Source organism: Coturnix japonica, unplaced genomic scaffold (assembly GCF_054131305.1).
Source record: "Coturnix japonica strain WE unplaced genomic scaffold, WE-NBRP24 Scf072, whole genome shotgun sequence".
Lineage (NCBI taxonomy): Eukaryota > Metazoa > Chordata > Aves > Galliformes > Phasianidae > Coturnix > Coturnix japonica.
In genome coordinates, this window is record NW_028188975.1 from 304,471 (window position 1) to 322,528 (window position 18,058).

Below are 18,058 nucleotides of genomic sequence, written 5' to 3' on the forward strand. Positions count from 1 at the left end.
GACAGGTACATGGGGGTGTATGGGGTGTATGGGATGTATGGGGTGTTATATACGGTTATATGGGGTTATATGGGGTATATGGGGTTATATGGGGTATATGGGGTTATATGGGGTTATATGGGGTTATATGGGGTGTATATAGGGTTATATGGGGTTATATGGGTGTTATATGGGGTTATATGGGGTATATGGGGTTATATGGGGTTATATGGGGTTATATGGGGTTATATGGGGTTATATGGGGTATATGGGGTTATATGGGGGTATATGGGGGTATATGGGGTTATATGGGGTTATATGGGGTTATATGGGGTTATATGGGGGTATATGGGGTTATATGGGGTATATGGGGTTATATGGGGTTATATGGGGTATATGGGGTGTTATATAGGGGTTATATGGGGTTATATGGGGGTTATATGGGGTTATATGGGGTTATATGGGGTTATATGGGGTTATATGGGGTTATATGGGGTTATATGGGGTTATATGGGGTTATATGGGGTTATATGGGGGTATATGGGGGTATATGGGGTTATATGGGGTTATATGGGGTTATATGGGGTTATATGGGGGTATATGGGGTTATATGGGGGTATATGGGGGTATATGGGGTTATATGGGGTTATATGGGGTATATGGGGTTATATGGGGTATATGGGGGTATATGGGGTTATATGGGGTTATAGGGGGTTATATGGGGGTATATGGGGGTATATGGGGTTATATGGGGTTATACGGGGTATATGGGGTTATATGGGGTTATGTGGGGTTATATGGGGTTATATGGGGTTATACGGGGTATATGGGGTTATATGGGGTTATATGGGGTTATATGGGGTATATGGGGTTATATGGGGGTATATGGGGGTATATGGGGTTATATGGGGTTATATGGGGTTATATGGGGTTATATGGGGTTATATGGGGGTATATGGGGGTATATGGGGTTATATGGGGTTATATGGGGTTATATGGGGGTATATGGGGTTATATGGGGGTATATGGGGGTATATGGGGTTATATGGGGTTATATGGGGTATATGGGGTTATATGGGGTATATGGGGGTATATGGGGTTATATGGGGTTATAGGGGGTTATATGGGGGTATATGGGGGTATATGGGGTATATGGGGTTATATGGGGTTATATGGGGTTATATGGGGTTATGTGGGGTTATATGGGGTTATATGGGGTTATACGGGGTATATGGGGTTATATGGGGTTATATGGGGTTATATGGGGTATATGGGGTTATATGGGGGTATATGGGGGTATATGGGGGTATATGGGGGTATATGGGACATGGAGCTGCAGCAACACGACAGGCTGCAGCTGCAGCAGAACATGCGGCAATGCAGGGAGCAATGGGAGATGATAGGGGCTAAATGCAACGACAGGTACATGGGGTGTTATATGGGGTGTATGGGGTTATATGGGGTTATATGGGGTATATGGGGTTATATGGGGTTATATGGGGTATATGGGGTTATATGGGGTTAGGGGGGGTATATGGGGGTATATGGGGGTATATGGGGTTATATGGGGGTATATGGGGGGGTATATGGGGTTATATGGGGGTGTATGGGGTTACATGGGGTTACATGGGGTTACATGGGGTTACATGGGGGTATATGGGGTTATATGGGGTTATATGGGGGGTGTATGGGGGTATATGGGGGTTATATGGGGTTATATGGGGTTATATGGGGGTATATGGGGTTATATGGGGTTATGTGGGGTTATATGGGGTGTTATATAGGGTTATATGGGGTATATGGGGTTATATGGGGTATATGGGATTATATGGGGGTATATGGGGGTATATGGGGTTATATGGGGTATATGGGGTTATATGGGGGTATATGGGGTTATATGGGGGTATATGGGGTATATGGGGTTATATGGGGTGTTATATAGGGGTATATGGGGTTATATGGGGGTATATGGGGTTATATGGGGTTATGGGGTTATATGGGGTTATATGGGGTTATATGGGGTATATGGGGTTATATGGGGTTATATGGGGTTATATGGGGTTATATGGGGTATATGGGGTTATATGGGGTTATATGGGGTTATATGGGGGTATATGGGGGTATATGGGGGTATATGGGGGTATATGGGGTTATACGGGGGTATATGGGGTATATGGGGTTATATGGGGGTATATGGGGTATATGGGGTTATATGGGGTTATATGGGGTATATGGGGTTATATGGGGTTATATGGGGTTATATGGGGCTATATGGGGTTATATGGGGTATATGGGGTTATATGGGGTTATATGGGGTTATATGGGGTTATATGGGGTATATGGGGTTATATGGGGTTATATGGGGGTATATGGGGTTATATGGGGGTATATGGGGTTATATGGGGGTATATGGGGGTATATGGGGTTATATGGGGGTATATGGGGTTATATGGGGTATATGGGGTTATATGGGGTATATGGGGTTATATGGGGTTATATGGGGTATATGGGGTTATATGGGGTTATATGGGGTTATATGGGGGTATATGGGGTTATATGGGGTATATGGGGTTATATGGGGTTATATGGGGTGTATGGGGTTATATGGGGTTTATATGGGGTTATATGGTGTTATATGGGGGTGTATATGGGGTATATGGGGTTATATGGGGGTATATGGGGTTATATGGGGGTATATGGGGGTATATGGGGTTATATGGGGGTATATGGGGTATATGGGGTTATATGGGGTTATATGGGTATATGGGGTTATATGGGGTTATATGGGGTATATGGGGGGATATGGGGGTATATGGGGTTATATGAGGGTATATGGGGTTATATGGGGGTATATGGGGTTATATGGGATTTATATGGGGTTATATGGGGTTATATGGGGTTATGTTGGGTTATGTGGGGTTATATGGGGTTATGTGGGGTTATATGGGTTATATGGGGTTATATGGGGGTATATGGGGTATATGGGTTATATGGGGGATATGGGGTTATATGGGGTTATATGGGGTTATATGGGGGATATGGGGGTATTATGGGGTTATATGGTGTATATGGGGTTATATGGGGGTATATGGGGTGGGATGAGATATTATGGGGTGGATATTATGGGATGGATATTATGGGATGGGATATTATGGGATGGATATTATGGGATGGATATTATGGGATGGGATATTATGGGATATTATGGGATGGGATATTATGGGATGGGATATTATGGGATGGATATTATGGGATGGGATATTATGGGATGGGATATTATGGGATGGATGTTATGGGATGGATGTTATGGGATGGATATTATGGGATGGATATTATGGGATATTATGGGATGGATATTATGGGATGGATATTATGGGATGGGATGTTATGGGATGGATATTATGGGATGGATATTATGGGATGAATATTATGGGATGGATATTATGGGATGGGATGTTATGGGATGGATATTATGGGATGGATATTATGGGATGGATATTATGGGATGGATATTATGGGATGGATATTATGGGATGGGATGTTATGGGATGGATATTATGGGATGGATATTATGGGATGGATGTTATGGGATGGGATGTTATGGGATGGATATTATGGGATGGGATATTATGGGATGGATATTATGGGATGGATATTATGGGATGGATATTATGGGATGGGATATTATGGGATGGATATTATGGGATGGATATTATGGGATGGATATTATGGATGGATATTATGGGATGGGATATTTATGGGATGGAATATTATGGGATGGATATTATGGGATGGATATTATGGGATGGATATTATGGGATATTATGGGATGGATATTATGGGATGGGATATTATGGGATGGGATATTATGGGGTGGATATTATGGGATGGACATTATGGGATGGGATGTTATGGGATGGGATATAATGGGATGGGATATTATAGGATATTATGCGCTGTGCTGTGCTGTGCTATGGTGTGTTATTATGGGCTGTGCTGTGCTGGCTGTGTGCAGGCAGCATGCATTGGAGCAGCAGCTGCTGCTGCGCGGGCGGCTGTCGGATGCGCTGCAGGCGCTGCTGGACTGGCTGGATCGCGCCGAGACGCAGCTCTGCAGCCAGGAGCACGTGGGGGGGGACAGGGAGCTGGTCAGCAACATGATGGACAAACATAAGGTGGGATATGGGGGGTCTATGGGGGGGGGGTGTAATGGGGTGGAGGGGCAGGTGGGGGGGATATGGGGGGTTATGGGGGGGATATGGGGGGGATATGGGGGATATGAGGAGAGATATGGGGGTATGGGGGGGTATGGGGGGTCTATGGGGGGGGGTTGTAATGGGGCGGAGGGGCAGGTGGGGGGGATATGGGGGATATAGGGGGGATATGGGGGATATGAGGAGAGATATGGGGATATGGGGGGGTATGGGGTGTCTATGGGGGGGGTGTAATGGGGTGGAGGTGCAGGTGGGGGGGATATGGGGATATAGGGGGGATATGGGGGGGCATGGGGGGAGATGGGAGGATATGGGGGATATGGGGGGGGGTGTAATGGGGTGGAGGTGCAGGTGGGGGGGATATGGGGGGAACACCTGGGGGGGATATGGGGGTAATATGGGCGGATATGGGGGGGATATGGGGGAGATATGGGGCATATGGGGGCGATATAGGGGAGATGGGGGGGATATGGGGGGACATGGGGGGAGCCTGGGGGGAGATGGGGGGATACAGCGGGGAATGGGGGGAGATGGTGGTATATGGGGGGAGATGGGCAGATATGGGGTGGATATGGGCGGGTATGGGGGAGATGGGGGGGATATGGGGGGGATATGAGGGGATATGGGGGGGTGTGGGGGGATATGGGGGGGATATGAGGGAGATGGGGGAAGATGGGGGGATATGGGGGGAATGGGGGGATATGGGGGGAGATGGGAGGGTATATGGGGGGATATGGGGGAGATATGGTCGGATATGGGGGGATACAGGGGGATATGGGGGGATATGGGGGATATTGGTGGGTATGGGGGGATATAGGGGGGGATATGAGGGGATATGGGGGGGATATGGGCAGATATGGGGGGATATAGGGGGAGATTGGGGGAGATGGCGGAAGATGGGGGGATATGAGGGGATATGGAGTGAAATGGGGGAGATGGGGGAGATGGGGGGGAAATTGGGGGAGATGTGGGGGGATATGGGGAGGATATGGGGGTGTATATGGGGGGGAATATGATATACCCCCATATCCCCCCCACATACCCCCATATCCCCCCACATCCCCCCCCATATTTCCCCTGTATCCCCCCATACCCCCATATCCCCCTATATCCCCCCCATATCCCCTTCTATCCCCCCCCATAGCCCCCCCCATGTACCCCCATATACCCCCATATCCCCTCATATCCTTTCCATATCCCCCCATATCCCCCCATATCCCCCCATTTCCCCCCCATATCCCCCCATATCCCTCATATCCCCCATATCCCCATATTCCCCCCCATATTCCCACCATATCCCACCATATCTCCCATACCCCCCATATCCCCCTCCATCCTCCCCCCATACCCCCATATCCCCCCCATATATCCCCTATATCCCCCCCATACCCCCCTATATCCCCCCATTTCCCCCCCAGGTGTTCCAGAAGGAGCTGGGGAAGCGCGCCAGCTGCATGAAGATGCTGAAGCGCTCCGTGCGGGAGCTGACGCGCAGCAGCAGCAGCAGCAGCAGCAGCTGCATTGGTGGCGGTGGTGGTGGCGGCGTGGATGCGCAGTGGCTGCAGCAGCAGATGGAGGAGCTGAGCGCTCGATGGGAGGCCGTCTGCAGGATGTCGGTGTGCAAACAGGGACAGCTGGAGGCTGCCATGCAGCAGGTGGGGGTGCGGGATGGGGGATGCAGGAGAGGGGATGCAGAAGTGGGGATGCAGGAGACTGGAATGCAGGAATAGGGATGCAGGAGTGGGGATGCAAGAATGGGAGATGCAGAAGTGGGGATGCAAGAGTGGGATGCAGGAATAGAGATGTAGGAGTGGGGATGCAGGAATGGGGTGATGCAGGAGAGGGGATGCAGGGGAGGGGATGCAGGAATAGGGATGGAGGAATGGGAGATGCAGAAGTGGGGATGCAGAAGTGGGGGATGCAGGAGGAGGGATGCAGGAATAAGGATGCAGGAGGGAAGATGCAGCAATGGGAAATGCAGGAATGGGGGATGCAGGAATGAGGATGCAGAGGTGGGGGATGCAGGAATGGGGGATGCAGGAATGGGGATGCAGGAGTGGGGACGCAGGAATGGGGGATGCAGGAATGGGGATGCAGGAGTGAGGGATGCAGGAGTGGGGATGCGGGAGTTGGGGATGCAGGAAGAGGGGATGCAAGAGTGGGGGATGCAGAAGTGAGGATGCAAGAGTGGGGATGCAAGAATAGGGAGTGAGGGATGCAGGAATAGGGGATGCAGGAATAGGGTCAGAAATGGGGGGATGCAGGAGTGGGGGATGCAGGTGCGGGGGATGCAGGAGTGAGGATGCAGGAGACTGGAATGCAGGAATAGGGATGCAGGAATGGGGATGCAAGAATGGGAGATGCAGAAGTGAGGATGCAAGAGTGGGATGCAGGAATGGGGGGATGCAAGAGAGGGGATGGAGGAATGGGGGATGCAGGAGTGGGGATGCAAGAATGGGAGATGCAGAAGTGGGGATGCAAGAGTGGGATGCAGGAATAGAGATGTAGGAGTGGGGATGCAGGAATGGGGGGGATGCAGGGGAGGGGATGCAGGAATAGGGATGGAGGAATGGGGGATGCAGGAGTGGGGGATGCAGGAGACTGGAATGCAGGAATAGGGATGGATGAGTGGGGATGCAGGAATGGGGTTGCAGGAGTGGGGGATGCAGGAATGGGGGATGCAGGAGAGGGGATGCAGAAGTGGGGATGCAGGGGAGGGGATGCAGGAATGGGGGATGCAGGAGTGGGGGATGGAGGAATGGGGGATGCAGGAATAGGGATGCAGAAATGTGGGGATGCAGGAATGGGGATGCAGGAGGAGGGATGCAGGAATAGGGATGCAGGAGGGAAGATGCAGCAATGGGAAATGCAGGAGAGGGGATGCAGGAATGAGGATGCAGAGGTGGGGGATGCAGGAATGGGGGATGCAGGAGAGGGGATGCGGGAGTTGGGGATGCAGGACGAGGGGATGCAGGAGTGGGGATGCAGGAAGAGGGGATGCAAGAGTGGGGATGCAGGAAGAGGGGATGCAAGAGTGGGGGATGCAGAAGTGAGGATGCAAGAGTGGGGATGCAAGAATAGGGAGTGAGGGATGCAGGAATAGGGGATGCAGGAATAGGGTCAGAAATGGGGGGATGCAGGAGTGGGGGATGCAGGTGCGGGGGATGCAGGAGAGGGGATGCAGGAGTGAGGATGCAGGAGACTGGAATGCAGGAATAGGGATGCAGGAATGGGGATGCAAGAATGGGAGATGCAGAAGTGGGGATGCAAGAGTGGGATGCAGGAGTGGGGATGCAGGAATGGGGTGATGCAGGAGAGGGGATGCAGGGGAGGGGATGCAGGAATAGGGATGGAGGAATGGGAGATGCAGAAGTGGGGATGCAGGAGTGGGGGATGCAGGAAGAGGGATGCAGGAATAGGGATGCAGGAGGGAAGATGCAGCAATGGGAAATGCAGGAGAGGGGATGCAGGAATGAGGATGCAGGGGTGGGGGATGCAGGAATGGGGGATGCAGGAATAGGGATGCAGAAATGTGGGGATGCAGGAATGGGGATGCAAGAATGGGAGATGCAGAAGTGGGGATGCAAGAGTGGGATGCAGGAATAGAGATGTAGGAGTGGGGATTCAGGAATAGGGGGGATGCAGGGGAGGGGATGCGGGAGTGGGGATGCATGAATGGGAGATGCAGGAATGGGGTGATGCAGGAGAGGGGATGCAGAAATGTGGGGTGCAGGAGTGGGGGATGCAGGAATGGGGGGGATGCAGGAGAGGGGATGCAGGAGTGGGGACGCAGGAATGGGGGATGCAGGAATGGGGATGCAGGAGTGGGGGATGCAGGAATGGAGGATGCAGGAATGGGGATGCAGGAGTGGGGATGCGGGAGTTGGGGATGCAGGACGAGGGGATGCAGGAGTGGGGATGCAGGAAGAGGGGATGCAAGAGTGGGGGATGCAGAAGTGAGGATGCAAGAGTGGGGATGCAAGAATAGGGAGTGAGGGATGCAGGAATAGGGGATGCAGGAATAGGGTCAGAAATGGGGAGATGGAGGAGTGGGGGATGCAGGTGCAGGGGATGCAGGAGAGGGGATGCAGGAGTGAGGATGCAGGAGACTGGAATGCAGGAATAGGGATGCAGGAATGGGGATGCAAGAATGGGAGATGCAGAAGTGAGGATGCAAGAGTGGGATGCAGGAGTGGGGATGCAGGAATGGGGGGATGCAAGAGAGGGGATGGAGGAATGGGGGATGCAGGAGTGGGGATGCAAGAATGGGAGATGCAGAAGTGGGGATGCAAGAGTGGGATGCAGGAATAGAGATGTAGGAGTGGGGATGCAGGAATGGGGGGGATGCAGGAATGGGGGGGATGCAGGGGAGGGGATGCAGGAATAGGGATGGAGGAATGGGGGATGCAGGAGTGGGGGATGCAGGAGACTGAAATGCAGGAATAGGGATGGATGAGTGGAGATGCAGGAATGGGGTTGCAGGAGTGGGGGATGCAGGAATGGGGGATGCAGGAGAGGGGATGCAGGAATGAGGATGCAGGAGTGAGGATGCAGGAGTGGGGGATGCAGGAGAGGGGATGCAGGGGAGGGGATGCAGAAATGTGGGGATGCGGGAGTTGAGGATGCAAGAGTGGGGATGCAAGAGTAAGGATGCAAGAGTAAGGATGCAGGAGAGGGGATGCAGGAGTGGGGATGCAGGAGGGAGGATGCAGAAATGGGGGATGCAAAAGTGAGGATGAAGGAGATGGGATGCAGGAATGGGGGATGCAGGAGTGGGGGATGGAGGAATGGGGGATGCAAGAGTGGGGATGCAGAAGTGGGGATGCAGGAATAGGGTGATGCAGGAGAGGGGATGCAAAAGTGGGATGATGCAGGAGAGGGGATGCAGGAGAGAAGGTACAAGAATGGGGGATGCAGGAATAGGGATGCAGGAGTGGGGGATGCAGAAGTGAGGATGCAAGAGTGGGGATGCAAGAATAGGGATGCAGGAGAGGGGATGCATGAATGGGGGATGCAGGAGTGAAGATGCAGGAGAGGGAATGCAGGAGTGTGGGATGCAGGAGTGGGGGGTGCAGGAATGGGGGATGCAGGAGGGAGGATGCAAGAGTGGGGATGCAGGAGTGGGGTTGCAGGAGTGGGGGATGCAGGAGGTGGGGATGCATGAATGGGAGGTGCAGAAGTGGGGGTGCAGGGGAGGGGATGCAGGGGAGGGGATGCAGGAGAGGGGATGCAGGAGTGGGGATGCATGAATGGGAGGTGCAGAAGTGGGGGTGCAGGGGAGGGGATGCAGGAGAGGGGATGCAGGAGTGGGGATGCAGGAATGGGGGATGCAGAAGTGGGGATGCAGGGGAGGGGATGCAGGAATAGGGATGCAGGGATAGGAATGCAGGAGAAGGGATGCAGGTGTGGGGGATGCAGGAGTGGGAATGCAGGAATGGGGATGCAGGAGAGGGGGTGCAGGAATAGGGGATCTGGGAATGGGGGATGCAGAAGTGAGGATGCAAGAGTGGGATGCAGGAATAGGGATGCAGGAGTGGAGTGTTATGGGGCTGTGGGTTATGGAGTTGTGAGTTGTGGGGCTGTGGGTTATAGGGCTGAGGGGTTATGGGGCCATGGGGTTATGGGTTATGGGGTTATGGTGCTGTGGGTTATAGGGCCATGGGGTTATGGTGCTCTGGGTTATGGGGCTGTGAGGCTATGGGGCTGTGGGTTATGGGGCTGTGGGTTGTGTTGTTGTGTCGTTGTGTTGCTGTGTGTTGTGTTGCTGCATTGCTGTTGTTGATGCACTGGGAGCTGACGTGTGCATGCTGTGCTGCAGGCGGAGGAGTTCCACACGTTGCTGCAATCCTTCCTGGGCCACCTCTCCCAGTCCGAGAAAACCCTCAAATCCAGCATCAGCCCCGATGACAGCATGCAGCGCAACCTGCAGGAGAGCATGCAACAGATGCAGGTCAGGGACTGCAGAGGCTGCAGGGCTGGGGTGGGTGCAGCAACAGCTGCAGGGTTGTGTTGGGTACAGCAGCATCTGCTGCATCTCAGTGCCAGCATCAGCTGCATCTCAGTGCCAGCATCAGCTGCAGCTCAGTGCCGCCATCATCTGCATGTCAGTGCCAGCATCAGCTGCAGCTCAGTGCCGCCATCATCTGCATGTCAGTGCCAGCATCAGCTGCAGCTCAGTGCCGCCATCATCTGCATCTCAGTGCCGGCATCAGCTGCATCTCAGTGCCAGCATCGGCTGCATCTCAGTGCCAGCATCAGCTGCATCTCAGTGCCGGCATCAGCTGCATCTCAGTGCCGGCATCAGCTGCATCTCAGTGCCAGCATCAGCTGCATCTCAGTGCCAGCATCGGCTGCATCTCAGTGCGAGAATCAGCTGCATCTCAGTGCCCGCGGCAACTGCATGCCATCCCCCCCCTCACCTCCAGCACAGCCCCTTTCTGTCCCTGGACTCACACAGCACATGCGACGCCCCATTGCCGACCCTGCAGCCTGCCCCATAGGCTGCATGCGGGGCTGCAGCGTTCCCCTCCTCGCCCTGTGGGTCCCATCGTATTCAGACGTGGGGTCCCCATGAGGCTGTGGGGCCGTGGGGCTGTGGGGCTGCCCTCCCCCCTTATCGCCCCCCAACCCCTGCTGTTCCTGTTGCAGGAGCTGCAGCAGTCGCTGCAGTGCCAGCAGCTGGAGCTGGATTGCATCTCGTCGCTGGGGGAGGAGATCCTGTCCGCGTGCCACCCCGACGCCGTCGTCACCATCAGGACGTGGCTCAGCGCCGCCAAGAGCCGCTTCCAGGAGGTGGGAGACCATCCTGAGACCCCCCATCACCCCCCACCCCCCGTTAATCATCCCCCATTAATCATCCATTAATCATCCCCCATCATCCCCCGCCCCCATCATTATCCCCCACCCCCCATTAATCATTCCCCATCATCCCCCACCCCCATCATTGCAACCCTCCATCACCCCCCACCCACATCACCCCCCACCTCCATCATCCCTCACCTTCCATCATCATTCCCCTACCCCCCATAATCCCCACCCCCACCATCATCCCCCATCCCCATCATTCCAACACCCATCATCGCCCATCATCCCTTACCCCCCATCACCTCCCTCCCCCATCATCCCCCACCCCATCATCCCCCACCCCCCATTAATCCCCCACCCCCATCATCCCACTCTCATCATCCCCCGTCATCCCTGACTCCCCCATTAATCACCCCCCACCTCCATCAACCCTCGCCCCCCATCATTACAACCCCCTTCATCACCCATCCCCACCCCCATCATCCCCCATCATCCCCCACCTCCATCATCATCCCCCCACTCCCCTCATTGCAACCCCCTATCATCCCCCACCCCCATCATCCCCCTCCATCATCATCCCCCACCCCCCATTAATCATCCCCTGTCCCTCATCATCCCTCATCATCCCGGTTCTGTTCTGATCCTGGTCCAGAGTTTTCCCCCATGATCCCAGTTCTGTTCTCATCCCGGTCCGGTTCCCCCCATGATCCCGGTTCTGTTCCCATGATCCCGGTACTGTTCTCATCCAGGTTCGCTTCCCATGATCTTGGTTCTGTTCTCATCCCAGCTCCCCCCATGATCCTGGTTCTGTTCTCATTCTGGTCCGGTTCCCATGCTCCCGGTTCCGTTCTGATCCCGGTTCCGTTCTGCTCCCGGTTCCGTTCTGACCCCGGTTCTGTTCTGCTCCCGGTTCTGTTCTGCTCCCGGTTCTGTTCTGCTCCCGGTTCCGTTCTGACCCCGGTTCTGTTCTGACCCTAGTTCCATTCTGACCCCGGTTCCGTTCTGCTCCTGGTTCCGTTCTGCTCCCGGTTCCATTCTGACCCCGGTTCTGTTCTGACCCCGGTTCCGTTCTGCTCCTGGTTCCGTTCTGCTCCCGGTTCCGTTCTGCTCCCGGTTCCGTTCTGCTCCTGGTTCCGTTCTGCTCCCGGTTCCGTTCTGACCCCGGTTCCGTTCTGCTCCCGGTTCCGTTCTGACCCCAATTCTGTTCTGACCCCGGTTCCGTTCTGCTCCTGGTTCCGTTCTGACCCCGGTTCCGTTCTGACCCCAGTTCTGTTCTGCTCCCGGTTCTGTTCTGCTCCCGGTTCCGTTCTGACCCCGGTTCTGTTCTGACCCTAGTTCCATTCTGACCCCGGTTCCGTTCTGCTCCTGGTTCCGTTCTGCTCCTGGTTCCGTTCTGCTCCCGGTTCCATTCTGACCCCGGTTCCGTTCTGACCCCGGTTCCGTTCTGCTTCCGGTTCCGTTCTGCTCCCGGTTCCGTTCTGACCCCGGTTCCGTTCTGCTCCTGGTTCCGTTCTGCTCCTGGTTCCGTTCTGCTCCCGGTTCCATTCTGACCCCGGTTCCGTTCTGACCCCGGTTCCATTCTGACCCCGGTTCCGTTCTGCTCCCGGTTCCGTTCTGACCCCGGTTCCGTTCTGCTCCTGGTTCCGTTCTGCTCCCGGTTCCGTTCTGACCCCAATTCTGTTCTGACCCCGGTTCTGTTCTGCTCCCGGTTCCGTTCTGACCCCGGTTCCGTTCTGACCCCGGTTCTGTTCTGACCCCGGTTCCGTTCTGACCCCAATTCCGTTCTGCTCCTGGTTCCGTTCTGCTCCCGGTTCCGTTCTGACCCCGGTTCTGTTCTGACCCCGGTTCCGTTCTGACCCCAATTCCGTTCTGCTCCCGGTTCCGTTCTGCTCCAGGTTCCGTTCTGACCCCGGTTCCGTTCTGACCCCGGTTCTGTTCTGACCCCGGTTCCGTTCTGCTCCTGGTTCCGTTCTGCTCCTGGTTCCGTTCTGCTCCTGGTTCTGTTCTGCTCCCGGTTCTGTTCTGACCCCGGTTCTGTTCTGACCCCGGTTCCGTTCTGACCCCGGTTCTGTTCTGACCCCGGTTCCGTTCTGACCCCAATTCCGTTCTGCTCCTGGTTCCGTTCTGCTCCCGGTTCCGTTCTGACCCCGGTTCCGTTCTGCTCCCGGTTCCGTTCTGACCCCGGTTCCGTTCTGACCCCGGTTCTGTTCTGACCCCGGTTCCGTTCTGACCCCGGTTCTGTTCTGACCCCGGTTCCGTTCTGCTCCTGGTTCCGTTCTGCTCCTGGTTCCGTTCTGACCCCGGTTCTGTTCTGACCCCGGTTCCGTTCTGACCCCGGTTCTGTTCTGACCCCGGTTCCGTTCTGCTCCCGGTTTCGTTCTGACCCCGGTTCTGTTCTGACCCCGGTTCTGTTCTGACCCCGGTTCCGTTCTGACCCCAATTCTGTTCTGACCCCGGTTCCGTTCTGCTCCCGGTTCCGTTCTGACCCCGGTTCCGTTCTGCTCCCGGTTCCGTTCTGACCCCGGTTCCGTTCTGACCCCGGTTCCGTTCTGCTCCCGGTTCCGTTCTGCTCCCGGTTCCGTTCTGACCCCAATTCTGTTCTGACCCCGGTTCCGTTCTGCTCCCGGTTCCGTTCTGACCCCGGTTCTGTTCTGATCCCAGTTCTGTTCTGACCGTGGTTCTGTTCTGACCCCGGTTCCGTTCTGACCCCAGTTCTGTTCTGACCCCGGTTCCGTTCTGATCCTGGTTCTGCTCCCGGTTCCGTTCTGATCCCGGTTCCGTTCTGACCCCGGTTCCGTTCTGATCCTGGTTCCGTTCTGACCCCGGTTCTGCTCCCGGTTCCGTTGTGCAGGTGTTCAGCCTGTCCCAGCAGCTGCAGGTTGCGCTGTTGGCTCAGCAGCGCCGCATGGAGGCGGATCGTGACGAGCTGCTGCGGCTGCAGCTCTGGGTGGCGGCGGCCGAGGAGGCGCTGCGGGAACGCGACCTAGAACCCATACCGGACCTAGAACCTGCGCTGAGGGAGCTCAGCAGGCAGCACCAGGTAATGGGGGGTCTATAGGGGATTTAATGGGGGTTAATGGGGGTTAGTGGGGTTTAATGGGGGTTTAATTGGGGTTAATGGGGTTTAATGGGGGTTAATGGGGTTTAGTGGGGCTTTAATGGGGTTTAAGGGGGGTTAATGGGGGTTTAATGGGGTTTAATTGGCATTTTAATGGAGTTTATTGGGGGGTTTAATGGGGGTTTTAATGGGGTTTAATGGGGGGGTTGATGGGGGGGGATGGGGGGTGGATGGGGGGGGTCTGAATGGGGGGTGGGGGGTCTATGGGGGGGTTTAATGGGGTTAAATGGAGGTTTAATGGCGGGTTTAATGGGAGGTTCTGAATGGGGGATGGGGGGTCTATGGGGGGAGTCTAATGTGGGGTTTAATGGGGTTTAATGTGGTGTTTAATGGGGTTTAATGGGTTTAATGGGGTTTAATGGGGGTTTAATGGGGATTCATGGGGGTTAATGGGGTTTAATGGGGGGTTTAATGGGGGTTTAATGGGGGTTAATGTGGGGCTTAATAGGGGGTTTGATGGGGGTTAATGGGGGGTTTAATGGGGTTTAATGGGGAGTTTAATGGGGGGGTCTGAATGGGGGATGGGGGGTCTATGGGGGGGTTTAATGGGGTTTAATGTGGGGTTTAATGGGGATTTAAGGGGGGTTAATGGGGATTAATGGGGTTTAAGGGGGGATTAATGGGGGTTTAATGGGGGGTTTAATGGGGTTTAATGTGGTGTTTAATGGGGTTTAATGGGGGCTTTAATGATGTGTAATGGGGTTTAATGGGGGGATTAATGGGGGTTTAATGGGGTTTATGGGGGTTTTAATGTGGATTAATGGGGGGTAATGGGGGCTAAAGGGGTTTAATGGGGGGTTTAGTGGGGATTAATGGGGGTTTAATGGGGTTTAATGGGGGTTTACTGGGGTTTAATTGGCATTTTAATGGAGTTTATTGGGGGGTTTAATGGGGGTTTTAATGGGGTTTAACGGGGGGGTAGATGGGGGGGGTCAGAAGGGGGGATGGGGGGTCTATGGGGGGGTTTAATGTGGGGTTTAATGGGGGGGGTCTGAATGGGGGATGGGGGGTCTATGGGGGGGTTTAATGGGGGGTTTAATGGGGGGGTCTGAATGGGGGATGGGGGGTCCTTGGGGGGGTTTAATGGGGGGGGTCTGAATGGAGGATGGGGGGTTTAATGGGGGGGTTTAATGGGGGGTTTAATGGGGGGGGTCTGAATGGGGGATGGGGGGTGTATGGGGGGGTTTAATGGGGGGGGTCTGAATGGGGGATGGGGGGTCTATGGGGGGCTTTAATGGGGGGTTTAATGGGGGGGTCTGAATGGGGGATGGGGAGTTTAATGGGGGGGTTTAATGGGGGGTTTAATGGGGGGGGTCTGAATGGGGGATGGGGGGTCTATGGGGGGGTTTAATGGGGTTTAATGGGGGGGGTCTGAATGGGGGATGGGGGGTCTATGGGGGGAGTTTATTGGGGGGTTTAATGGGGGTTTTAATGGGGTTTAATGGGGGGGTTGATGGGGGGGGTCTGAATGGGGGATGGGGGGTCTATGGAGGGGTTCAATGGGGGGTTTAATGGGGGGGGTCTGAATGGGGGATGGGGGGTGGATGGGGGGGTCTGAATGGGGGATGGGGGGTCTATGGGGGGGTTTAATGGGGTTTAATGGGGGGTTTAATGGGAGGTTCTGAATGGGGGATGGGGGGTCTATGGGGGGAGTCTAATGTGAGGTTTAATGGGGTTTAATGGGGGGTTTAATGATGTTTAATGGGGTTTAATTGGGGTTTAATGGTGTTTAATGAGGGGATTAATGGGGGTTAATGGGGGGATTCATTGGATTTAATGGGGATTAATGGGGAGTTTAATGGGAATTAATGGGGGTTTAATGGGATTTAATGGGGGTTTAATGGGGGTTAATGGGGGTTTAATGGGGGGTTTAATGGGGGTTTAATGGGGATTCATGGGGGTTAATGGGGGGCTTAATAGGGGGTTTGATGGGGGTTAATGGGGGGTTTAATGGGGAGTTTATTGGGGGTCTGAATGGGGGATGGGGGGTCTATGGGGGGGTTTAATGGGGTTTAATGTGGGGTTTAATGGGGGTTAAAGGGGGTTAATGGGGATTAATGGGGTTTAAGGGGGGATTAATGGGGGGTTTAATGGGGTTTAATGTGGTGTTTAATGGGGTTTAATGGGGGGATTAATGGGGGTTTAATGGGGGGGTTAATGGGGTTTAATGAGGATTAATGGGGGTTAATGGGGGTTTTAATGGGGTTTAATGTGGGTTAATGGGGGGATTAATGGGAGTTAGTGGGGGATTTGATAGGGGCTTAATGGGGTTTAATGGGGGGTTTAATGGGGGTTAATGGGGGCTTAATGGGGTTTAATGGGGTTTATTGGGGGTTAGTGGGGGTTAGAAGAGGTTTAATGGGGGTTTAATGGGGGTTTTAATGGGGTTTAATGGGGTTTATTGGGGGGTTTAATGGGGGTTAGTGGGGGGTTTAATGGGTGTTTAATGGGGGTTTAATGGGGGTTTTAATGGTGTTTAATGGGGTTTAATGGGTGTTTAATGGGGGTTTTAATGGGGGGATTAATGGGGGATGTGGGGTGTATGGGGGGGTCTGAATGGTTGCACGGTGCCATAGGAATTCATGGAGGAGCTGGGCCGCATGCAGGACGACGTGGACAAGGCGACTAAAGGCTGCAGGGAGCAGATGATGGGAGGCAGCAACAGGACGGGGGCGGCACGTAAATAATGCGGCCGGGACCCCAAATAACACTGGGATCAATGGGAACCTGAAATGACACTGAGATTAATGGGACCCCAAATAACACTGGGATCAATGGGAACCTGAAATGACACTGAGATTAATGGGACCCCAAATAACACTGGGATCAATGGGAACCTGAAATGACACTGAGATTAATGGGACCCCAAATAACACTGGGATCAATGGGAACCTGAAATGACACTGAGATTAATGGGACCCCAAATAACACTGGGATCAATGGGAACCCAAAATTACACCTCAATGGGACCCCAAATAACACTGGGATCAATGGGAACCCAAAATAACACCTCAATGGGAACCCAAATCACACTGAGATCAATGGGACCCCAAATAACACTGGGATCAATGGGAACCTGAAATGACACTGAGATCAATGGGAACCCAAAATAACACCTCAATGGGACCCCAAAATGACACTGAGATCAATGGGACCCCAAAATTACACCTCAATGGGACCCCAAATCACACTGAGATCAATGGGACCCCAAATAACACTGGGATCAATGGGAACCTGAAATGACACTGAGATTAATGGGAACCTGAAATGACACTGAGATCAATGGGACCCCAAAATGACACTGAGATCAATGGGACCCCAAAACCACACTGAGATCAATGGAAACCCATGGGACCCCAAAATGACACTGAGCTCAATGGGACCCCAAAATAACACCTCAATGGGACCCCAAAATGACACTGAGATCAATGGGACCCCAAAATAACACCTCAATGGGACCCCAAAATGACACTGAGATCAATGGGAACACAAATAACACCTCAATGGGACCCCAAAATGACACTGAGCTCAATGGGAACACAAATAACACCTCAATGGGACCCCAAAATCACACTGAGATCAATGGGACCCCAAAATAACACCTCAATGGGACCCCAAAATCACACTGAGATCAATGGGACCCCAAAATAACACCTCAATGGGACCCCAAAATAACACTGGGATCAATGGGACCCCAGAATAACACCTCAATGGGACCCCAAAATGACACTGAGATCAATGGGAACCTGAAATTACACTGAGATCAATGGGAACCCAAAGCAACATTGACCTCAATGGGACCCCAAAATGACACTGAGATCAATGGGACCCCAAAACTAAACTGAGATAAATGGGACCCCAAAACTAAACTGAGATAAATGGGAACCCATGGGACCCCAAAATGACACTGAGCTCAATGGGACCCCAAAATAACACCTCAATG

At 53.6% G+C, this 18,058-nt stretch overlaps 1 protein-coding gene across 1 annotated transcript in view; it reads left to right on the plus strand.

Moving 5' to 3' along the window:
- LOC107310649 (microtubule-actin cross-linking factor 1, isoforms 6/7-like) overlaps window positions 1-18,058 on the plus strand; it is an 82,755-nt gene that overhangs the window by 48,329 nt on the left and 16,368 nt on the right. The window contains exons 23-29 of the mRNA XM_085533974.1: window positions 1,289-1,401; window positions 3,995-4,154; window positions 5,612-5,848; window positions 10,012-10,143; window positions 10,842-10,985; window positions 13,849-14,037; window positions 16,692-16,794. Of these exons, the coding sequence (XP_085390100.1) occupies window positions 1,289-1,401; window positions 3,995-4,154; window positions 5,612-5,848; window positions 10,012-10,143; window positions 10,842-10,985; window positions 13,849-14,037; window positions 16,692-16,794 (1,078 nt within the window). The remainder of the gene's footprint in view (window positions 1-1,288; window positions 1,402-3,994; window positions 4,155-5,611; window positions 5,849-10,011; window positions 10,144-10,841; window positions 10,986-13,848; window positions 14,038-16,691; window positions 16,795-18,058) is intronic.